At 36.0% G+C, this 25,573-nt stretch overlaps 1 protein-coding gene across 17 annotated transcripts in view; it reads right to left on the bottom strand.

The window, feature by feature from the left end:
* The window catches only part of SPAG9 (sperm associated antigen 9), a 110,426-nt gene that overhangs the window by 32,526 nt on the left and 52,327 nt on the right, over positions 1 to 25,573 (bottom strand). For 10 of the 17 annotated variants that reach the window (XM_081027863.1, XM_081027875.1, XM_081027872.1 and 7 more), the window contains 7 exons: positions 13,895 to 14,102; positions 13,233 to 13,332; positions 8,977 to 9,098; positions 3,238 to 3,252; positions 2,717 to 2,774; positions 1,645 to 1,797; positions 1,118 to 1,169 (listed from right to left, as the gene is read on the bottom strand). In XM_081027863.1, the coding sequence (XP_080883989.1) occupies positions 1,118 to 1,169; positions 1,645 to 1,797; positions 2,717 to 2,774; positions 3,238 to 3,252; positions 8,977 to 9,098; positions 13,233 to 13,332; positions 13,895 to 14,102 (708 nt within the window). The remainder of the gene's footprint in view (positions 1 to 1,117; positions 1,170 to 1,644; positions 1,798 to 2,716; positions 2,775 to 3,237; positions 3,253 to 8,976; positions 9,099 to 13,232; positions 13,333 to 13,894; positions 14,103 to 25,573) is intronic. The other 7 variants (XM_081027873.1, XM_081027864.1, XM_081027874.1 and 4 more) reach the window with 1 other exon arrangement.

Here is a 25,573-nt window from a genome sequence, read left to right as displayed (position 1 = left end):
TTCCTAAGTATATACCCTGGAAAAACCAGGAGACTTGTGCTACAATGTTCATATCAACAGCATTGTTTATGGTAGTAAAGCTGAGAACCTAAATATTCATTAACTGGAAAACAGAAATACAAATTGCAGTATATTCATACAATGGGATATTATAAAGCAGTGACTGTGAGTGAACTACATAGCACTATATTACAACACAGGTGAATATCAAAAGCAATACTGAGTAAAACAAGACTCCAAGATGAAACACAGTATAAAACACAAAAACAACGAAAATTAAACCCTACTTTGTATGAATACATACATGCGTAGTATAATAAAATTATTTTTTTAAGGTGGGAAAATGACTATAGGATAGTTTCCTGTGGAAGGGTGGAGCACAGGATAGCTTCAATGTTTGAAAATGTTCTAGCGTTTAGTTGGGTGGTAGGTTTATATTGTTAATTTATAATATTAAGTTATTATTCATAACTTACTTATGTTACATATATTTTTATGTGTCAAATATTATATTAAAAACAATTAAGAAAAAAAACAATTAAGAGATTGAAGGGGTACCAACTAATCATTCTGTCCAGGACACCCATAAATCTCTGATGCTTGATTAACAAACATCTGTTATAGAAAAGATAACCTAGTTACCAACAGAATGACTAGTATGCTAATAAAATTGGCAAGAAGCTCATATTTATTCTTTAGTATTTAAGTATGTTGACAACAATATGGGCTAATTGCCTACTATTAAAGTTCTAGACTTAATCTTTTTAAGTTTCATACTATTAAACAATTTTTATTATTAAGCTTTTGTATTTCTAAGTCAAAATTTCAAGCAAAACAAAAATAAAAAACTCCAAAATGTCCCAGTTAGTCCTTGAACTTAAACATGCAGACACAGGTCAGAGCACAGAGCCACAGGGGAAAGATGAGTACACCACATGTAGCTAGAAAGCTTTGCATCTGGATACAATGTGGAAGCATAAGCATATCTTACTCATGACCACAAACATGTCTTCTGATTTTCTTTATCATACTATATCCAAAGTTTAATTAATCAAGACTTCCCCAACATATCAAAATGTGGTAAGGTAAGGAAAAAATTCCAAAATTGTCAACCTACATCATCATCATCTTTTGCTTTTTGCCTTGCATCTTCAGCTTCTGCACGAGCTCTAGTGGGAAAAACAAAACAAAACATGTTATGTGAGTTGAGTTTATCTTTTCAAAGAATGAAAGAGTGGGTCAAAATTTTAACCACCACTTTTTCTTTTTCTAAACAGACTATTAAATTGCCTTCATTTAGGGGAACGTTATCATAGCAGTGTTCTCAGGAAACAAAACAAAACAAAAAACAGGCATTAAGGAAACTTGAGTGAAAGAAAATAATGTCTCTAATTTCCTTATTAGCAATATCTGAAGTTTTTCCAACTTTTTTCACATCATGACAAACACAGAGGCAGTCCTATTCAGTAAATGGAGGGGCCTGCTCACAGCAGAGGCCATTGGCTGGGCACACTACCCTCTCCCAGGCAGCTCTTGGACCTTCCTGGTTGAGAGGGCTGAAGGCCTGAGTCTCGGGATCGTACTACTCCTTTGTGGCACACTGGCACAGACAGTGTGGCTTAGAACAACATAGTGAGAACTTACTTCCGCAGCTCTTCCTCCAGTTCTTTGTTCTTTTCCTCCAGCTTCAGTTTGGCTTGTTTCACAGCCTCCAGTTCCCCTTGCAACACATCTTTCTCACAGGTCAGTTCATCCACTTTTGCTATCAAGTCATTCTTCACTACATTCAAAGCATTTCTAAGAAATACACATTTCAAGTGCATCATTACAAATAAATATTCTTTCCATCTTTCAGCTTTTTGCCCTGTAAACAAAGTAACTACACAATCACGAAGCTGAATAATTGAATATTTCAAAGGTATCTACCTACTGTTGTTTGTAGATAAAGGTAAAAAGAAACACAAAGCAACCGTCTAATAGCATCCAAAAGAGTACAGCTGGTAAGTTCTGAAGATATTACCTATTCAATAAAGTTAAGTTAATCCTTAAATTAACTTTTCATAATTAATAAGGAAAAAAGCCTAAACTGGAAAGAACTGAAAAAAATCTAAGATCTAGTTCCTTTTGGGTATATTGGGCATAGGACCTCGTTATACCTGTATTTCTTTTGGATACACACAGATATTCCAAAATTGCTGATACAGCAAATTAATAATGGGGCACAATCTGCTTTTCCTCCTGACTCAGGACCTGTACCACTGTAAGATTCCAATGTGTTTGAGGGCCTATGACCCACTAATTGTACCTGAGAACCTACAGCTATGGAGGAGAGCTCTGAAGAGGTGGGGTGGGAATAGGTCATGACATTTATGCAGAAAAAAGAAACCTCAGGAAAACCATGCATACAACACATCAGAATATTAAGAGAAAGGCATGGATACTTGTAGAATGGAAAGGAGGTAAAAATCTCTGCAAACAACTGAGCAACAGAACATATCCATCAGTGAATTTAGGCCCCATGATCTATCTGCATGCGTGCACATGCATGTGTACGTGTGCTGTGTGGAAGGAAGCATGAGCCCACACACAAGGAAGGGGAAGGAGATGGGGCTGTGAGACTGCGTTAGTGCTGTGTTGAACTGAAGAAAATCATTGACTTGGATAAGAAAAAAATTCAGTGTCTCTTGTTCCTTGTTAAAATTTTATATATACTTACTTGGTTTCCAACAGTTGTGTATTTTCTAATATAAGATTCTCAACTTCACGGCCCATTCCTAGCAAAAGGAAAAGGATAAAAACATTGAAAATAGATTTATCAAAACTTATATAAACATAGTATAAGCTATAGTTGCAAATTTTATTCTACAAATTTTATGTCCTTTAGTAATCTCAGTTTGTCTATAATTTCATTTGCTATTACCTACTTTGAGTGGATTATAAAATTATAATTATCCATCACGAAACAAAGCTAAAGATTTCGTTAGCCAATTCTTTATAACTGTTAGTCTATATTGTCTCATAAATAATATGTCAAAAGGATCAAGAGTTTTCTGACAAATATTCAAAAATGTAGCAGTATTTAGGGGGGAAAAAAAGAACAACATTAATACGGATCAGAACATTTCCAAATCACAGTTGGTATTGTAGTCTTTTGCCTAAAAAGTAGGCCTTATTCATAGGGAATAGGCAGAAACTAGGCCAAAGAAAGATGGAACCCCAATGCAGATGAAACCTTACCAAAGAAATTATGGTCTTAAAGCCCATGCATTCCATGTAGAGCAAAAACAAAGAACAAGAAATGTTTTATGTAAGAAACAGCATGAAAATAGATCATTAATCTGTAAAGTTTTATGCATGATATGAAAAACATCGGGAACCACAATGCTATGGTTTAGTGCATAATGGTGTGCAAAGGACAGAAATTACGATGATTTCCTTCATTCATAAGGATGCTCAGATAGGTTGTACCTAAAAACATGCTTTACCAATTCTTTGCATAATAAAGTTGAATATAATTAGATTGAAACCCCCATATGAATAATATAAAGTTTCCTTCAAAGCACAACCTCTGAAATAATAATGTTCAGTCGTCACTTTATAGAATCATGTTTAATAATTTAATGAGTACTATAAGGTAGGCAGGTAGGGCATTTGATGCAAGGTCCAATGTAGTGATCTTTAGAAAAAAGAAAGCTATTTAATTTGCTACTCATAAGAAACTGACAAAATAAAAAAACACACTAAGGAATATATCTCAAAAAGTTACAAAAACAAAAAAATGCAAAGCAAAACCAAAAATCCACCAGTCATTTATCCTAAGCTAATGTTGGAAAATCACATACAATGGAAGAAGTAATATTCATAACCCAGATAAATAAGAAAAAAATATTTCTAAAGAAAACCACGTAAGGTAACAGAGTTAACATGTCCCCTTATTTTTTAAGAAGGTAATGTTTCAAATAACTTAAGATAATTTAACACAAAACCAACCTAGGAATGTTAAAAATTCAATGCTCACATTTGGATTCATATTTTGTCTTTATTATAATTACCTCAAATATTCTCAAAGATCAGGGTACTTCTACAAAGAAGAATTAAATATAAGAAATAGTACTTATTTCATTACCCATCTATATAGTCGCCAAAAACTGAAAATAAAGAAAAACCAAAAAAGTTTCCATATTCCCATTCCAAAACGAATTTTGGCAAGATATGTTTTAAATACCAACGTTAACTTTTCAATAAAGCTAGAGTCAGAAGAAATAAGGTTTAGATTGGTTTTAGAAAAGGTTATATAATGACTATATTTGCTATAAACTCTCAAGCATATAGGGAGATAAGCATAAAAGCTGAAAATATATGCAGGGCAAAAACAAAAAAATAGTTGAGCAGAAAAAAATGATGAGAAAGCACTAAATGAGAACAGCAGCCAAGAATACCTAGTTTAAAAAGCAGTAATATTAAAGTATTTAAAAGCATACACACCAGAATATTCCCCTGGGTAAGCAGCCCAAGAGAAAAATGAATGAGAATCTCAATTAGATTATGTTCAGAAAGCAAGAACTACACTCATTTATTTCAAAAATGAGACAGAAGAGACAATAAAATTGAAAAGATGTAGAGAAACCATTAACTCAACACAATAAAATGTAAATATTATAAGTATGAAAAAACTGAAATATCTAGTATATGGGAATCATATCCTATAATGTATTTTCTACAAGTTTACACATTCCTAATGAAGAGTGCTCTTAAAATCTAGCATATAAATTTAGTATATCATCAATAGAACTGCCCAAAATTCTCATTTTGAAATATTTCAGTAAACACTAATTCATAACTATAAGAAAAACATAACTTGAAGTGGCCCCATTTCTGTACAAGACTTCAACCAAACAGAAACTTAGAGCTAACATACTTGGCAAGTTTACCTATTAAAACAGGCAAAAAACTGCTTTTTAAAATCACAGACACCTCATTTGGATTTTAGCACTGAGCCTCAAGCTAGGTTCATGGATGGGCTTCCAAATTATGTGTTAATCTCTTGAGAAAGTATACGATTTTATCCAGTTCTGTATGGTCATTTTCCCAAAAGCACACTGCTCTCTTACAAATTCTCCAGTAAAGGAGTTTTAACCCCGAAAGGTTAAGAATCACAGATTTACAGGTGAAACAAAACTGTTAGAATTATTTAGAAATCCACTCACTTAGTTGCTGCGCTATGTACTAAAAACTCAACAGTGAGAAAAAGACACATTGTCTGGGCCACATTGAGCTTATAATAAGTCTACTTAGGGAGACAGGTACACAAAAATTATATAGTACAGTATGAAGAGTGGCATAACAAATAAAACGCAGTGCTATGGGAATACATTTCAAGGCTAAGTAAGCTTTAACTAGATCAAAACAGAATTGCTAGAGGAGGAGGTGCCAATTCAACAGAGGCAAGAAGGAGACAGATTTTTTTTTTTTTAAAGAAAGGAAACAAACAATCCTTTGTGATTGGTTGTGAGGGAAGAGAGAGAGATCTAGGATGGAGAACAGAGTGGATGGTGAAGTCATTCATTCACTGAGTTAGTATATGTTGATATAAGAACAGCCTTGGGGGACAGGGCAAAAAGATGATGGCATATAAAGTATAAGCCCTACAAACTACCTTAGAGGTGTCTATGGGCTGTTTGACAATAATAGTTGGGGGCTCTAGAAAAAGATTTTAGATGGAGATAAAAACTTTTGGAGTAAGTGGCCATGAAAGCCAAGAAACAACAAGAGCAAATAAGATTTCCCCAACAAAGAAGCAGGCCTGGGCCAGGAACACTGATATCTGAAAGATGGGCAGAGGAAGAGAAGTCTGCAAAGAAGATTGAAAAACAACAGTCAGAGTCAGAAAAGAATGCTGGAAAGTGTGATATCTCAGAAATCCAGCAAAGACAGTTTTAAAGATAAATGCTATTTGAGAAGCCATGTGAAATAACTGAAAAGGAACTGCTGGGTATAGTAAACAAGAAGGCTGTTTCAGGCAAGGTGAGTGTCGGGGAGAATGCCCATTCAGATTGCAGGTCAAGTGGGACTGGGGAAATCCTGCCAGTTAAAAGGAGCCGCCCTTCTGAGAAGTCTGTTTTGTTCACTGACGTATCACAAGCATCTAGGATGGTGCCAAGCACGTAGCAGACACCTCACTGATACTGCTACACAAGCATGACTAGAAGAAATGGGAGAGGAGTGACTGATAGGGTGGGTAGCTACTGAAGACAGAGGGTCAGAGGAAGGTAGTATTTTTATTTTTAAATGGTAAAGAAAGACCTGACCATGTTTAAATGATAATAGGACATAGTAAAGAAAGTAAAGTAGAAAATATAGAAAATAATCAAGAGAAAGAAAATCCCAGCAGAAGGAAGTAGGAATGTATGATTTCCAAGTTCTAGAATGTGGCCATGGGGAGTAAATTTAAAGTGAATGGAGAAAGGGATCAAGGAAAATAAAGTCAAAGGATGAAACACTAACCAAGATAAAGGACAAACTGAGGCAGAAAAAGTAATCCAAGTACTGAGTACACACGTATGATTGCAAAAATTTATATCCGCGTCAAATATACGGTGATGGAAGGAGAACTGACTCTGGGTGGTGAACACAATGGGATTTACAGATGATGTGATACAGAATGGTACACCTGAAATCTATGTAACTTTACTAGCAATTGTCACCCCGATAAACTTTAAAAAAATTAAAAAAAATCTGTATCTGCGGTAAGTTTTACAATAATAATTAGAAAAATGAATGCTGAATTATAGAAATGGACTATGTACTTATTTATCAACCCCAGGTCAATTAAAGAACTTTAGGAAACAGTTTTGTTAGTTTAACTATATTCCATTTAGTGAGTATTACACCTCAAATGCTATCACTGAATTGTGCAGAAGATAAACCAACAACAAACATGTGCCTGGGAAATTTCATTTACTATTTTTGACCAAAAAGTATTCATGGAGGCATATGTTGCTACATTTATAGTAATATTTTAAAATCTTCTAATATGAAACATTCTAGAGATAAATATATCAATATCTGCAAAAGGGAAAGGACAGTAGTTTACCGTCTGTTTCTTATTTTCAAAGTGGAAAGACAGGAAACCACAGTATCAGGATTTTGCTTTTAACCTATTTAGTATGCTTAATTTTCTGACTTAAAGATGGAAGCTTTCAGAAAATACTTGATTTAAAAGACCACAATTATTTTTAAGTACTATATGGCTCCTCAACTCTTTACAAAAAAGAAAGTTTGGGCCACCATCCTCAAAAACCGTAGAGTGTACAAATTATATCAAATAGTACTTCATTCTGGTTAAATACAAAGAGGCAGGATGAAGGAAATTTTGGGGGTGATGTACACAACTCTATGCACTTGTCAAAATTCAAAAAATTCACCAAAGAGTGAATTTTACTGTATATAAATTTGAATATAAATTTAAACATTTTAAAATTCTTCTAACATTTTTTGTATCTGTCCCTCAATTTTGCCAGGGAGTCAGTTTCTCAAACCAATCAAATCTTAAGAGGAACTTTTCATGCATAATTTAATGTTAACTAAAGTTAAAGTATAAATTTAAATGTAAAAATGGGGTATTCTTTAAGAATTAACCTTTTAGCCCTTCTTGAGAAATGCAAACTCATTCTATTGCTTCCAATGTGTTTACTTAGATTTTAATGGTGGAAGTCTATGTCTAACTAAGAATAGTTTTATTTACGTAGTTTCAATCTCTTACTAGACAGACTGTGAGCTGTTTGGGCAGAACTTGTTTCCTTCAGAAAATACTCCAAACTGTCAAGGACATTAACTGGTAATCAATAAATTTAACATAGAGGCATAGATTTTTCTAACAGGTGGTTTCAGGGAAGCCCCAGCTACTTTTTTTTTTTTTTTTTAGGAGGGCGCAGCTCACAGTGGCCTACAGGGGGATTGAACTGGCAACCCTGTGTTATTAGCACCAAGCTCTCAAGAACCGAGCTAATTGGCTTCCCCAAGGCATAGACTTTTAAGGCTGTTAGGTTTCCAATTTCTGTACAGTCTTAAGAAAGTTACACCAAAGCTACTTGACATATCAGAATTATGTAATTATTGTTGAAAGGAACTTTACAAATCATCTAGAGCAGGAGTTAGCAGACATTTTCTGTAAAGGGCCAGATGATGACTATTTTAGGCTTTTGAAGCCACATGATCTCTGCTGCAGACTACTTAACTCTCCTGTTGGAGTGCAAAAGCAACTGCAGACAATAGGTAAACAAATGAGTGTGGTTGTGTTCCAATAAAACTTTATTCACACACAAAGGAGGTGATCTGAATTAGGGCCATGAGACAGAGTTTGCCCAACCCCTGAACTAGAGTCCAGACCCTTCATTGATTACACAAAGCAACTGCGGCCCAGAGAAGTTAAGCTGTTCGGGGAAAGGTCACCAAATAAATAGCAGAAGAGCCAAACGCAGTGTTGTTTTCAAACCAGGTGTTCTTCAACAACAAAAACTCATTTGAAATGATTATATTTCCCGTAGAGCTGAAAAAGAATACTCAGTGAAATCTCAGAAAAATCAAGTGTTATAGTTTATTTCATTAAGAGGAACAGAATTTAATGAAATCTATTTTAGTCAGGAACTAACTATCCATCAATACACACACACACACAATGTGTAATACTAATCTTGGAATACAGCACGAGTTCAATAAATGCAAAATACATGTATTCTATGAATGCAAAATACAAATGTAAGTGCAATTCAATTTTTAAAATATACATGTGCAAAGATGCTTTCATTTAAAACTTTTCATGATCTCAGAGAATATATTCCTATTAATTACCTAAGGGTGCAATATCTCTGGTACCACACTAAGCAGGTAGGACATTTTAAAAGAATTTTCAGTTAAACCATTTTTAAAAATCTACTTTTAAAACAGTGTGCTACTTTTTCAGACAAGCTGTCATACCTAGTAAATCTGCTCCTTCATCCACATCTCCAATTAGACCTGAGCCAGCTGAAGACAGTTCTTCAAAGAGAGATTCTGTATTGCGATCAAAAGCTTTGTTCTCTATGCCTTTGGTGGGAGTGCTATGCAACAAAAACAACAGAACCCAATCAACAAATACTATGAAGACTTTTTTAACATTGTAAAACAAATACAACAGACTAAGTTAAATAGGAATTTTTTAAACCTACAATTTACATTTAATACAAAATATAATTTTAAAAGATTTCTCAAAGGTTTCCTAAGAAATTCCCATTAAACTCCACAGAGATAACTGGTAAAGAAAACAGAATGCTTTTGCAGTGAAATCCTAGCAAACATACGGCATCATATCCATGAGTAAAAGAGACAGGATTCAAACATAGGCAGTGAGGTTTCAGAATCCGTGTTAACTACCATGTTCTATGTTGTCTGGGTGTGAACTGGCATGATTGTTTTATTTTTCTTTTCAGGACAACTTGACAGTATCTATTGAAACTTTAAATGCAAATACCAATAAGCCAAGAATCTGATGTCAAGAAAATGTCCTACAAAAACTGTCACAAAAAGGCAACTATGTATATAAAAGGAGGGTCAGAGCAGCATTTTTAGTAGCAAAAAGCTGAAACCACCCAAGTGATCATTAATAGGGCACAGATGAAATAATTTATGGATATACACATATATATAAAGTTGAACATTTTTAACTTTATAGTTAAAGACTTTAAAATAGAACCTTATACACTAGAGAAACTCATTACATAAAGGTATTTTTTAAAAAGCAAGTTACAAAACATAATCACTTTTTTGCAGAGCTGTAGAGGGACATGGGGAAGTATGTGTATGTTTGTGCATTAATGTTACAGTAATAGAAAAAAGTCTACGCAAGATTTCCAATTAAACAGAGTGAACTGAACATAGTAATTTATCACACAATAATTCAGAAACTCAATTAAAGTGCCAGTGAAGGAATTAAAAAGGTATATACTCACAAGGACACAGGGAATAGAAAAAGAAACTACAGCAGATGAAATGTGAACAAAATTCTGTAAGATGGAAAACAGATGGGCAAAGAGTAGACACTGATTGAACAGACAAGAGAAAGCTGAAACCTAAGCCACTGGGGCTTAGGGAGGAAGTCAGTATGCTGCCAGAACCCCTGAAAAGCCTAGGAATTGAAAGAACCAGCAACCTGCCGAGAGAAGCATGCAAGGTGGAACATAAAACTAGAAGAACGGGATGAAAGACGACACAGGACACAGGATGGCACCTAGATCCAATCTTCTAGAAGAGTGAGACCACCCTCCTCCCAGCATAACTCCCTGAACAATGGAAGCCAAGTTTAAATGTTATAGGTAGGATACTGGAGAATGAGCATCATTTACTTCAGTATGAGCAAAACAACCACAGAGCAACAGACATTTAAAGAAGGCCTCTGTTATAAAAGAACCCAAAAGAAATGGACTGTGACAGAGGCACTCGAAACAAAAGGTGAAAATGCAGGCAGCAGCAGAAACTTAAAACAAAAACCAGTTATGTTTCAGAATAAATGTTGAAAACAAAAAAAAAATTAGAAAAAACAAAAATCAGTGAGGGTTGAAAAATAAAGTTGAAGAAATCATCCAGATATTAGAACCAAAAATAGAAGAGATGGAAAAAGGGGAAAAGAAATTATGAGGATCCATCCAGGATGTTAAATATCCACTTAATAGGTATTCCAGAAAGAGAGAGGAAATAATAAGGAGAAATAGAGAAAATTTCTCAGAACTGGGAGGTAAGAATTCACAGATGAAAAACTTACTGCATACAAGAACACACAAAAGAAGACTCCTATACCAAGAACGTCATCATAATTTTTTAAGAAAGAAGGAAAACTAAAATAGGGATAAGCTAAAGATCCTGAAAGCTTCCAAGGAGAATGTACAAAAAAAGCAATATCACAAACGGCTGCAATCCAAACTCAACATGACAATAAAACATGTCTTCACAATTCTGAAGGAAAACTTCCCGAGATTTTCCAACCTAGAATTCTGAATCCAGCCCAACTATCAATGTCTTCTTCAAATAACATTTGTCACATTCAAATTCTCAAAAAATTTACTTCCCAGGCCACCTTTGCTCATAAAGCTAGTAAGAAGATATTCTGTCAAAAAAAATGGCACAATCAAGAAGCGAGATCACAGATCAAGGAAAGAGAAGACACAAAAGAGGAGAGAGATGAAAAGAATTCCCGGAATGATAGTAAGAGCCAATTCTAGGACCAGAGAAAACTCAACAACAGTCTTGACTGGAGAATAGAATTAAGACCCCAGGAGAAAGAGTGCTAAGAAACTGGTTTTGTGTTTGGCCATTTTGAGAATTGGTTACATTTATGGTTTGAGGGTATCGGTCAGTGAACTAGAGACAGATGTATAAGAAACGTAAGCAAAAGACGTAACAACAACAAACACCTGAGTCTTTACTAATTCCAGAAAAACAATTGTAAAAGAAAGAAAATGTAATCACAGTATATTCTGTGATTAGTATTTATATAGTCATAATGATATAAACAATGAATGTTAATTTAACAAAATTGAGATATTATATTGGGAGGATGAAAGGAAGGATGGTGGTTTAAGGAACTATATATCCTTGTCATCTTCCATTCTAAAATCAACAGCTAATGTGGCAGGCTTTTCAATCAGGATTCCTCAGCTGGTCCACAGAACACAGAAAATGATTTGAGTGACTATATTCTCAGTTCTCCCTAAGAAAGTACATACATAGTTAACACTGTTCTAGATGCACAGGAGTGTAAATAATCTATTAAATACAAGGGATACCTCAGGGCATTAGGCCTTGATTTTCTTATAGAATCCCAGCTGAGAAAGAGAGGGACCAAGGAAGACCAGCGTAAGGATGTGATTTAGATACCTGAAGACAAATAGCATAAGATAGCTGAGTAGTGACAGAGATTACCTCTTAGGAATGGGAAAAAGGGGCAGGGAGTACGATTGCCCTTCATATTTGTATTACTATTTGACCCTGATACTGCATAAATGGATTAGTGTAATAAAAATTTCTGAGTTTTAAAAAGAAGTTCAGAATGACCATAGCACACAACTGTTAACAAGTAGCTGCATCTCCTAGACTTAGGAGAGAATAGACAAAAAGCAAATATTACTTTTTATATTCTAATTATGTGCTGCCGAAGCGAGTACTACTCTAAATTGTTTAAATTTTTAAATAAGCAATGAAGTAAAACATATTTTTATAGGGCACAGTCTTTGAAATCAGAGTTTAGACTGAACCCAGCTCTACCTCTTGCTAACTTAGGAATCTTATACATTCTAAGTTTCCAGATCTGTAAAATGGGGATGAAGACTTCTATTTCATTTGGTTGTAATTGAAGTCAAATTACATAAAGTAATGATGATGATAGCAATAATAGCAGCCAACATTTATTGAACTGGGCACTTTGCCAATAATTTAACATACACTGATTCATTTACCTCTCACAACCATCTGAAGGAAGTATTGTTATAAATCCCTTTCACAGATAAGGAAACTTAACTAAGATTCAAATCTAAGGCAGGATTTGAACCTCCAGTCTTACCCAAGGCTCATGTTTTTTATCACTATTGTATACTGCACAATGTCTTACAGAAATCAATAAATGGCATGTATTTTTAATGGTCATTATTAATTAATTAAAAGATAAGATTTATGCAAGAAATTCAAAGGCAGTATTTCCTGTCTGACATTCTTGAACATCAATCTATTTCAGATGACCTTGATTAAGATGACATATAATCATTCTCTTCCCACCACTAAATAGCCCCCTACACCATGTAAAATGAGACTAATTTCTTCCAATAATGAGGTCATTACACTTCTGAAGGGAGTACATTCTCTTCTTCCTGATCTGGGGGAAGGAACAAAGCTTGCTCAAATTGTTAATTGCCCTACTCCTGCTTCTATGTTTCCTCAAGTTCCAGAAAGTACGGGCTATCCCTTCGCTGTCTTTTTTCCGTCCTTCCACATGTTCCTAATCCCTGATGCTGCAAAGGTAACATTTCACAAAACATTTAAACCACGTACAATGTCTACTTTCAAAAACAGGAACTGGAAAATGAGACCGACATTTCTTCAAATAAATACTTGAAAGCATTTTGTCTGGTCAGAGACCAGAGAACAACAGTGTGCTTCTGAGAGGGGAGAAATGGAAGAATGACATGTCTATCCGACATTGGCAGTACCTTGAGCCTTTATATCCACTGAGGTCTTTGTCCATATCCAATTCAGGCGTGGATTCAATGATTGCTTGAACTTCTGACTTCTCTTCATTTTCAGCAGAGCCTTAGGAAAGGACAGGATGACAAACGATGCATATATCACGTATTGCCCCTAATATAAAAATTCTGTTGCTTCTATGATTGTAAATACATCATTTGATCACAAAAAAACTGAAAGAGTGGATACTAGGAAACACAGGATTAGACAATATGTCATACATTCAATTAACAGTTAACAGCAGACACTAATAAATAACCAAAGAAAGTTTTCATTTGTATTTCTTGAGACACAGCACAGTGTATCCCAGGCCAGAACTCCCTGTTTTCATTCCTATTTAAGGGGGGGAATATGGAGAAAGCAAAGACAAAGACTGACGACCTAAGGCAGGGAACAGTAAAACATTATCCTGCTACCTTACAGGCTCTCCAACCCCCCAGCCCCCCCAATTTTTCTCTCCAAAACTTTAATCATCACCTTTTTAAGCTTATTTACAATTGAGTATGACAAATTATTTAGCTATTTTATAAATCTAAAACAGCATCGCCCAGTGATGAATTTTCTCATGCCCACATCATCTAGATTTATTGAATACTTTGCCAGTAAGTAAAGGAGGAAGGTCACTTACCTGTTGACGCATTTCTAGTTTCTTGTGCAACTTGTATTTCAATATGCTTGCTTATCTCTGACTTATTTGGTGTATCTGCAAACTTCACAAATCCTTCATTATCTTCCTTTAAGGGAGTATCAGTAGGAAGTGTTGCCACATCGGAAGCAGCTGTTGATGCTGGAGTGGTAGCTTTAGATCCTCCTTGGCTAACATCAGAAAGTTCATCCTACAAATAAAATTACAGAGAAAATTTTTAAGTAATTTATTCTAAACCATTTTAAAAATGGGTTATAAAACAAACTTGCCGAGAGAAAACTCTTTTTAAAAACAGTAATAGTCACTGATTACCAAAGAAAATAATCTCTACAGACTAATAAATAATAATGAATAATCTCTACCGACAATTAAAATAATTGGGAAATATTTAAGTAAGTCACATTTTTTCAGACATACATAAGGTTCTTCTAAATAGAAAACTTGAAGATAAGAGGAGATTGGCAATATTAGCAAAGCCATTATATCTTAATGTCCACATCCGAGTTTTTAAAGGCAGTTATAATAATGTACAATTATTTGATAATAAAAACCTATTTCAAAACACTTAGAGCATGTATTGTGTAGTAACTGCTCTAAAACAGCAGTGGAATAAGATTCTCAAACCTCAGGAGTTTTGTAAAAAGTGTTCTGAACACATCCTGCTTACAGCTCAATTGAAGTATTTGTTAAAAGGGAAGATTCTAAAAAAACAAAAAAGGGGAGATTCTAAGTCCAAGTCCAGCCTTTAGGCAGTGAGAGATCCGGTAATCTGCATTTTGATAAGCAACTCAGGTGATTTATATACTCACTAAAATGTGATAACTACTATTCTAGGCTTCAGATAGGCTTCAAAAGCTACATGCCCAAGTTGAGGTTACATGAAAAATTTGTGGACCACACATTTTTCTGAGAAAAGAATCTACAACTTTAATCAGATTTTCAAAGGGGTTTGTGACTCCAAAATCATTAAAAATAATTTAAAAAATAATAATTAAAACATTAAATAATTAAAAATAATTAAAACATTGTCCAATGGCTACCAATGAGGCAGTTCTTATAAAGCAAAGTACCCAGGTCTAAAGAAAAAAAAAAAAGGCTGAAAAAAGTTTACTACTAGTAATAATAAGGATTAAGATAAATTTACTGAATTTACCATTCACTAAATGTATGACTTTGGGTGAATTATGTATTCTCTCTATATCTATGTTTTTCTCATCTATAAAATAGAAATAATGGTACCTAATTCATAGGGTTATTCTAAATTATTCTATGTAAAAACTTAGCAATGGGTTCACACATACTAAGTGTTTTAAAATGTGCCCTATAATTTATAACAATACATTGTGCAAAACTGAAAATTTTGAAATGCATGCTTCTGGGGGGGAAATAAACATTTAATTTGTGCTATGGTAGGGATGATTATCAGTGATTTTTATTTCCCTCTTTAAAATTTTATCTTTTATAACTTTTAAAGAACATTGTTAAAAATGCATTATGGTTATAAAAATAATGGAACCAAATCCAGGCAATGAAAAAAAACAACCTAGCACTATATATCAATCAAAAGTACATACACACGCTCCACAGCTTTATATTACCCTGCCTACAAGATTTAGGTTATTTTAGGTGCTGAGAAGAGGGTGTTCAAATTCAAATGTAAAACTATTCGAGTATAAGAAAACATTTTTGGCACATGGACGTTAACTATATGAAAGGCAACCACACCTGGAGAACTTAACTTCATCACCAAAATTCTTAAGTTTTACAACATTAAAACGTTTTCATCTCCACTGTCTTCTCTCAATATCAATTTACTATCATTCTCATGTAGCACAAATTTGACTACCAAGAATAGCTGAACAAATAAATATAAAACCAACAGCCAGATGAGAACGTAGGTTATGCAAAAGGAATTATATTTGCTATGCAAAGGGAGAGCTCTTTATCCCTTCAACAAGTCTCCTGGCCACAATTCCTATCCCAGTCTTCTGGGTTTTGTTTTGTTGTTCTGAAATAATGGGAAATGTAGAAAGTCAAAGAATGTGAGGGCCACACCCAGCATAGAGTTACTCATTAAAGAGTCTTGAATATCTTAGCTCTACTGTTGGGCTTGAGCTCTAACATCCAGTTAAATTCAAGGGTTTGCTTAAGATCTTTCTCCTAATAAATCCTTGCTATTCTCAATTTCTGTCAGTTTATAATGCCCTTGAACTTGTATAATAGTGGGTCAGCTACTGGTTATTTTATTGCTCATGATTATTTTAAGAAACACATATATCTATGATAGATATTGATTCATTTACCAAAAACAAAGTCCTGAGTTTCTGAGTCTATCAAAAGAAAAACAAAATGGTATATCCAAGTTAGCATAATATACTTACTTACAGGGAATTTTCAGTGACTTAGGGAAATGCTTATGTTAAATTGGAAAAAATGCATACTTTTAAAGAAATAATCAGAGATATATATACAATGTCACTTAACACCAAAAAACTGCAAACAACTTAAATGCTCCAAAATAGGAGATTAAGCAAATTACACTACATCCACACAACAGAATACTATGCAGCAATTAAAAATGGTGTTATAGATGAATATTACTGAGATGGAAAATATTCAAAAATTTTACAAAGAGACTGAGAATTAAAACAGTTTTGTACAGTATGATCAATCAAAAAATATATGGCTAGAAAAATTCTGTTAGCACCTATCTGACAATTTTAACAGTGGTTGCCACTGGGTGGTAAGATGAGTGATTCTTCCTTTTCCTTTGCCCTTGTTAGTGTGTGTGTGTGTGTGTGTGTGTATACACACACACACACTAATATATATGTATATAGTTTTTCTAAGTAGAAAAAGTTATACAAATCAGAATATAAATCTATATATGAAGCATGGTCTCAAAAAATTTTTAAGTATATAAAGTGATTCAATACAGTAAGTGAAAAATTTTTGCTGTTTATAATACTTTGTTTCCAAATTTTTAACAGGCATGTGCTACTTTTACGAGGAAAAAAGGTTCTAAACAAACTTGAATTAGTATAACTAGATGAAATTATCTTTCAACTTGAGAGAAAGTTTTGAGAAAAAGAAAACCATTCATACTCTTCATGAATGGGGAGCTATCTACTCATTGCCTTGTGTTTAAGATAACTTGGTTGATCTGTCATCTGAAGTGCAATATTGACTATATGCTAACAGAATTAGCTAAGTTGTGCAGCCAACTATCCTCTGTGCATCCCCAATACTGGGCTGATTTCCAATGGGAAGAGAAGACAAAGCAAAGAAATAAGTAGTTCAATTCCCTATCACCTCCTCCTCTCTTAAAATTAAAAGACAAAATTGTTAACTATTTCCTTGACCCGGTAACTGGCACCTAATATAATAGCATCTGATAAAAAATGTACTAAGTCATGCAAATTAGCTTGTTTGGAAGTGAGTCAGAAAAACTGACGGTAATATTCCTGGAGTCACAGAAGCCTACAGCAAAGGCAACTAGAAGCCTGGAGTCCCACTCTCTGGTCTGTGCTTTGATGTGTACTCTAAAAAAATAAAAGTGGTATTATGTTGGTTAATCAAACAACCTGGTTAATTCATATTATGTTATCATATACATACATTTCCACTCTGTGAAGCTTTAAAACATAATACCAGCAGGGGCCCAGGGAGCTGTGTCCTACACAATTAGACTGAGAAACAACGGTTTGAACCGGAAGGGGGTGGGGGGGAGGTGGAAGAAGGGGAAAAATAATAGTAATTTGAGGTCAATCTTGCATTTGTCATTCGCCTCTCAAATAAAAGTCAAGTAGAGATATTATTTCCTCTTCCTCCTTATCATCTCATCCCTTATCATCTCCTTTTTACTTAAGAAAACAGTTACTTAGCAATAAGAGCCCACAATATAAGCAGTATGGCAAAAGCCCTCTTCCCCAGGTTCGTTTGTGGATCTGGGAGTATGAAATAAACCAACCAGGAGTTCTGAACCTAAAGGATTCAGAAAAGGATTGTGACTATGAACCTAAAACAGGAAAAAGATCTCAAGGTTTAGGACTACAAGGACTGGTAAACTAGGATCTGCTAGAAGAAAATGATGTTTTACATTTGTCCTAGGCTATCCATATGACATGAGATTTATTTATCTGAAACTTATTTCCCTTTAATACTTTTATCACATGAAAATATTTTACACTCATTAAAATAGCTCACTGTGTGGGCTGTACTTCTGACAACTGGATCCCAAGGATAGAGCATGATTGCTGCAGAGGGAAAAGCTCTGAATTTCAGGGGATAGTTTTCAAAAGAGGCATTTCTCTTTGGTCTCCCAGGAAGTTGACATAAGCTTCTAAGATTAGCAGGAAAGCACTAAAATGAGAAGTCTCTGCTACCACGTTTGACTGGGGGTACAATATTCTTATACTGTATCCCCTATGGAAGGAACTATGAAAGTCAGTCCCTAACAATGCCTGCAAGTAAAGACAGAACAAAGACAAGCCTAAATATTAACCTATTAAAAGATAAAACATATCACTTTTGTTCAACAGTAAGCTTGTAAGATACCATGTGCAAAGCGAGGGAAAATTCTTACTAGGGTCTAAGTGCAAACTGGAAGAATTTATATGTGAATTATTCAATATAAAGTTACAGGGAAACTGCATACTATTATTTCATATTCAATCAGTGGTTTCTGGAGACTTCCAACTCCTATTTTATTCCAGTCATATGCCAGGTTGTGCTGTTTTGGCTAATAATCTCGACTATAAATGCTGCTTTATTTATCTAACGACCACTGGTCTATCAATTCTAGTTGCCTAACGTGATTTGGATATTCTCTTCAATGGCTGGTGGGTGCTAAACATGGCTGCTTACTTGGCTGTCAAGTCTTTCTGACACATGTACTTATTTTGTAACCCCACTTCCCCCTCAGTCTTTAAGTGACTCTCACATTGTAGGCTGTGCGTATCACTGGAAAATGTCCACAAAAAGCAGGGACCTGATTTTGGGATCCCAGTGCTATAACTATAAAGGAATGGCAATGCTGTGCATGCTTAAGTTGTTAAAAGAACAGGTGTCATTCAAAGATGGTACACAAAACAGGCAACAAGCATAGGAAAAGATGCTCAACATCACTAATCATCAGAAAAGTGCAAATCAGTATCACAATGAGGTATCACCTCATACCCATTAGCATGTTACTATCAATAATAATAATAATAATAATAATAATAATGACCCATAAAATAACAAATATTGGTGAGATGTGGAGAAATTAGAAATGTGCACGGGTGGTGGGATTGTAAAATGGTGCAACAGCTATGGAAAACAGTAAGTAGTTTGCATATAAAATTAAAAATAGAATTACCATATAATCCAGCTGGCCCCCTTCTGGGTAGATAGATATCCATACTAATTGAAAGCAGGATCTTGAAGAGACATTTACACACCTATGTTCATAGCAGCACTATTCATGACAGCTAAAAGGCAGAGGCAACCCAAGTGTCCACTGACAGGTGAAATGAATAAACAAAATGTGCGTACATACAATGAAATGAGCAGAAGGATGGAAATCCTGTCACATGCTACATACAACATGGATGAACCTTGAGGACATTATTCTAAGGGAAATATGCCAGTCACAAAAAGATAAATATTACATGACTCCATTTATATGAAGTATCCAAACTAGAGTGGTGGTTACCAGGGCTGGGGGGAGGGAAACAGGGGCAGTTGCTGTTTAATGGGTATAGAACTTCAGGTTTGCAAAACAAGAAGTATCTAGAGATCTGTTTCACAACAATGTGAAAATTCTAACATTACTGAACTGTACATTTAAAAATGGTTAAGATGGTAAAATTTTTCTGTGTTTTTTTACCACACGCAAGAAAGAAAATAGGTGTCATTACTTTTAGCTTCACTTTAGATACCGTGGTGAAAACAATCTGGTCCTTATGCCATTTTCCTACTTGTTGTAGAAATCAGGCTAAAATATAAGCCTTTACAAAAATATTTTCAGTTGTTCCATTCATCAAATGCCTCATGTGCTCAGTGCTGTATAGAATACACATGTCATGTGTTATCAGGTATTGCACTGTAGCTATTTATGTTCTGAAAGACTATCAAGTATGTTTACAACTATAGAAAATAAATTATCCTATTAAGGACAATTTAGAAATGCTTCATGTTTTCTAAGTAGCCTGCCTGACTCCATCTGAAGTAAACTAAATAAAGGGGCAAGCAACTCAGCTACATAAGTTTGTCTTTTAGATTCAAAGACTTTAGCCCTAATGAAAGTAAAGACAAAATTACAAAAGGTAATAAACTAGTCCCATGGGTCCCACTATAACACATTACCTTATATTTTAAATTCTATGTTGACTTTTTTCTCCCCAAATAAAAATTAAATGTCTAAAGCAGCGGTTCTTAACCTCTTTTGATTTACAACTCTATGGCATACCAGAACCGTAAAATTCTGTATGTATATGTATTTTGTGGAGTTTCATAACTTCAATTTATTCCTAGAGGAGTCTATGACCCAAAGAAACAGAGAGCCATAACTCTAGACACAGCTAACTGAAATAAATCTAGATATAAATTATGATGCAGGTTCACGAAAATTCATATTATTAAAGGAAAGGTATGAATGTCCAAACCCTGAGGATATTTCTGAGGAAAGAAGACACTGTCTCACTGTCACAGACCTGCCTGTTGAAGGGCTTCCACCAACCCAGGTTAACCCTGACCTAGTGGGTAGGGGATGTCTCATTTATCTTTATGTACTAAGTGCCCCGCACATCAAGACTGACATGAAGTAGGTTCTCAACAGATGTTTGCTGAGTGAAGCTGAGTGGTGCCCTGATTGGGGCTGAAGAAATCTGTTCAACTAGGGAGGCAGAAATGGCGAAATGACACACTGGTCTGTATCTAGGATTCATCTAAGTTATATACATCGTCGTAGGAAGATATTTGTGCAAAGCATACTAGTTTTCTTACCTACAGCTATATAAATGTAAATAGACTGAATTTCTGTATGATTCACTATATTTTCTCTCCCTTATCTCAAAAGGCTGACTTTAGAGGAGGAGTCAATTATAGATTAGTAAAGTCCTGACAACCACTGTAAGTACTTTTCTTTTGTATTTCAGTGAATAACATCAGTAGTCTTCCAAAGTGAGCACTTGGTGTCTTGAAAGTATCAGTTGAGGAGTAACCAACAGTTAAACACTTTCGTTTACTCTGTGAAAACGTTCTGCAACACCATGCTCATCTCCTGTTCTACAGCCTTCAGAGGTTCAGGACTACTGCTGACCTGGTAAGAGGGAAAGATTGTCAAGAGAAAACTATCGTGTATTTACTAAATATTAGCATAGTTCTAGAATCTTTGGCTTGTACTACCTCCCAGGATGACAAGATCCATTTTTCTATTATCTAATATGTTACGAAGAGGGTGTGGGGTGGTTTTGTTTTATTTTGACTTAAAATCACCTCCTCTAAGCCTCTAGTTTAAGCAACTATAAGGCTCAGAACTCACTACTTGGATCTGCTGTAGGTAAGATCCACTGATGGATACTAAAAAACTGAAAGTTTGAGAAGAAACAAGATATTTGCACAGTCCCAAGGTATATCCACCAAGATATTAATTATAAAGGGGAAAACAGTAACTGCACAATGGAGAAATCGCACACAGGCCAGCAGAACCAAGAGGTCAAGGTTAGTATCACCCCTGAGGCATTGCTTCTGCAGCATTCTTGCTCAAAATCTGTAACCTCAATCTAACCATGAGAAATCATTAGAAAAACCCAGATTGAGAGAGATTCTACAATATTTCTAGCTAGTACTCTTCAAGCCTCAAGGTCATGAAAGACAAGAAACTGTTACACACTGGAAGAGACAGGGGAAACGTAACTCACTTCAATGTGAGGGCCTGGATTGGGTCCTGGAACATGAAAAGGACAGGAATGGGGAAACTGACAAAATCCAAATATAAATTTACAGTTTAGCAGCTAATGGTAAGTACTGTGCTGTGGATTTCAGAACAAGCCCCACCAAGATGTGCTTCTGTAGTATGTGGATTGTTTTGAGCTACAGGCAATTTTAGCTTCAGGCTTAAGAGAAACTCCTTCCTCTACCTTAACTACCTAGAAGGTCGTTAGGAGACTTGCCCATAAGGGATTATTAGACATAATCTATAGGGCAGGACCAACTTCCATTTACTAAGCATGTGCTCTTATCATCCTGCAATGACCCCTGCAGTTCCACAAGGCACCTTACTGCATCCCTAGCTCAGATGTCTTATGTTCCCATGTTCCCTCTCAAACTTTGAACATTTCGTGGCATGAGGGCTCTCTGACTCTGGTATGTGGGCTTCCCATACATATGTATGTATTAAATTTGGTTGTATACTCTTGCTAATCTGTCTCATGTCAATTTGATTATTAGACCAGCCAGAAGAACCTTAGGGTAGAGGCAAGTCTGTCCCTCCCCTCAGTGCCAATGTTCATTTCTTATTTGGGATAACTGCACAATGGTTAGTTAACTATGGTGGACACTGGGTGACAGATAGACGAGAATTCTGGACTACTTTTGCTATTTTTCTTTAAGTCTAAAATATTTCATAGTAAAAAGTTAAAAAACTGAGAGCTTTAACTCAGTTTGAGAATTAAAAATTACACATGCATTTTATAACAGGAATCTTCAATCAAAGAAGATACAGGCATATGATTCAACCACTATAGAGTCAAGTTTGGGAAAAACTAAAGAAATAGGAACAATTTAAGAGCTTAACCACAAATGGAGGAAGTGGAAAATTCTTCTGAACAAGAATGCCGGCTCTGTGCCAACGTTTCCTGTTCTGTATGCCAAGCACATCCTCTGAAGAATGCAGCACCCATCGACCACTGGCTTCACATACCAAGATTGCTAACAAGAGCATCGCACAGCAGCTCTACCAAAGCATGTTAGGTCATATGGTTTTAATAGAACTCTAAGTAGGTATCAATCCAATTGCTTTTCAGTTAAAATAATTTTTCTCAGTTCTAAAAGTCACATTCTGCCAACAACTAACAACCCAGAAGATTCTTCAAAGGAAAAAAATACTTTTTTGGAGTATATACACGTATGCATATATGCGCACACGTGTCTTTGGGCATATGCAGGAGCATGTTACGTACAGGTATAAACACATATATGTGTGTATGTGAAACTGGATGGAATCTGTGAAATCATTGCCAAATTGATACCAACTAAGGTGTAGAAAATACCAGGAAAAAGTTTTATGTGTAGGATATTTAAAATACTTCATTCTCTCTCTTTCCATATCTGGGCATAAGGGAGGGATGTGTGAACTCTAAACATAACAAAGCAATAAAGAATTTATACAACATTGCCAGTAAGGGTACAAATGGCTGCAATCCCTTTGGCAGGTGACTTGGCAATATCCATCAAAATCTTAAATACATGGTTTGATCCAGCAATCCCACCTATGGGAATCAGAAATGCAAGTACAAAATTATGTACATGGTTATCCACTGCAGTATTGTGAGTAATAGCAAAAGACTAGGAAAAACTGGGGTGTCCCATCAACACGGTATACTTTCATTGCAGCTGGAATATATGATACCTTTCCCCACTGCCTTTCCCCTGTGATTCTGATGTATCATTTTTCTTCACGCCCTTGTTTTAAATTTCTACCTATTGGACTCTTCTTCTAAGTCTACAAACAACCCAGACTCTCCCATCTTAAAGAGTACTTTTCCCTCTACCCTGCCAACTCAGGTTATCCTTTTTCTCTCCTCCCACTACAACATCTTTCTCGAGTGAGCTATACTTTCTATTTCCTTCTTTCATGATTCACATTCCCTTTCATTATTAGCCCTGCAACTCAAACTGCTCAAATTCAGTCCTCGTCCAAATTGACTTCCCCACACCAGCTGACCCTGCTAACTCCTTCCATTCTAAAACTACTGTCCCCGACTGCCATGCTGCAGTCTCCTGTAGTCTCTCTTCTCTGCCACTACAATGCCTCCCTTCTTTGCCAGTACCCATTGCTCCCTGTGTATCTTTTGCTTCTCCATCCCAGACTGCCCCACGCTCACCCATGATGCTGCTGCAGGAGGAAGCATCAGGCTTCCCCACCTGATCAGACTCTGACACCCTAAGCCTGGTGCCTTTCCTTGAGGAGAGCCTCATCACCCTGTTCAGGATCTGAGGCCCCCAGGCCAGGCTGTCCCTTTACAGGGATGTCCTTCACATGGGTGGGGCCCTGACTATCAAAACAGGCTCTCCCCACATGGACACCCTCCTGACCTTGCTTGGGTTGTGATACTTTCCTCACCCTGCACACACTTACCTTGCTCTGCCCTACCTAGGACTGCAATGTGCAGAAAGAAAAGAGAGTGGACAGTTAATGCAGTACTACACCATCTTAATGTAATGACTTACAGGAAGTCATGATAACTAGGAGGGCAAGTTCTTGTTCTTATTGTTCTTCTTCAGGACTGTCATAAGTTATTCTTGGCCTTTGTTCTCCAATTCCTTCTTTATTTGCAGCTTGTTCATGAATGTAATTCAGTTGGATAAACAACCCTATCTTAACATTTTTGCCATGCCGGCCTTTGCACTTTTATAACACATTTTTAACAGAAAAAGTTTTGGTCATTTAACATAAGAAGTTACTTTTTACCAATTTCACTAGAAGCCCCCGCAAAAACATTCTGTTAATGTATATAAACCTCCTTTGCTTTCTGCCTTGAGCTGATCTCTAAAGTAGACTGAAGACCATCAACGGGGTGTCAAGGAAGTCTTTATGTGAGCTGGGCATTTATAATGGCCTTGAAAGAGGGTACTCCTACTGGTGGTAACCTAAGCAGGACATAAATATGTAGTGAGAGAACTATCAAAGCAGCACCTGGACGCAGAGATCTGGAGTTCAGGGAAGAGGGCAGGGTCAGAGATTCAGATTTGTGAACATCGACGTGTGGATGGCAGTTATAGACGTGGAACTTGAGCGGCCCAGATTAAGTAGAGAGGAGGATTGAACTTTAAGCCCTAGGGAACTCAAACATTTAGAGGTCCAAAACCAGCGATGGAGAAGGAGCAGCAAAGCAAAGCAGTTGGATGGAGGGAAGTAGGAAGAAGGAGTGGGGGAGGATGGGAGGGGAAGAAAGAGAGAGGGAGAGAGGGAGAGAGGGAGAGAACGAGAGAGGGAGAGAGGGATAGAGAGACAGAGAGGTGTCTCCTGGGAGCAAAGTAAAGCAAAGCATTTCAAGAAGCAGAAAGAATTCAAATGTGTCAAATGCTGCTACAAGGTAGGGTGAGAGATTTTCCTACTAGATTTGGAAAGATAGATATTTTTGGTAACCCTGAGAAAAGCGATGACGGTGTAGTTGGTAGGACTAAAAGTCTCAGGAGTGGGATGAAGAGAAAACAATTGTCCCTCAAACACCCAAGTTTCCCCGACCTCAGCGCCTTTACAGATGCTGCGATCGTCCTGAAACACATTCCTCTGGACACATGCACGTACCTCAGGTCAAGGTCAGACCCCCGCCCCCCGCCGAGAGGCCTACAATAAGCACCCTCTAATTACTCTCTATCCCCTTACCTTGCTTTCGTTTAATAGTACATAACAATACTTAAAATTCCATTACTTCATTTACTTGTTTACCTATT

This window comes from Rhinolophus hipposideros (genome assembly GCF_964194185.1).
Source record: "Rhinolophus hipposideros genome assembly, chromosome: 20".
NCBI lineage: Eukaryota > Metazoa > Chordata > Mammalia > Chiroptera > Rhinolophidae > Rhinolophus > Rhinolophus hipposideros.
This window is presented reverse-complemented; position numbering and strand designations above follow the sequence as displayed.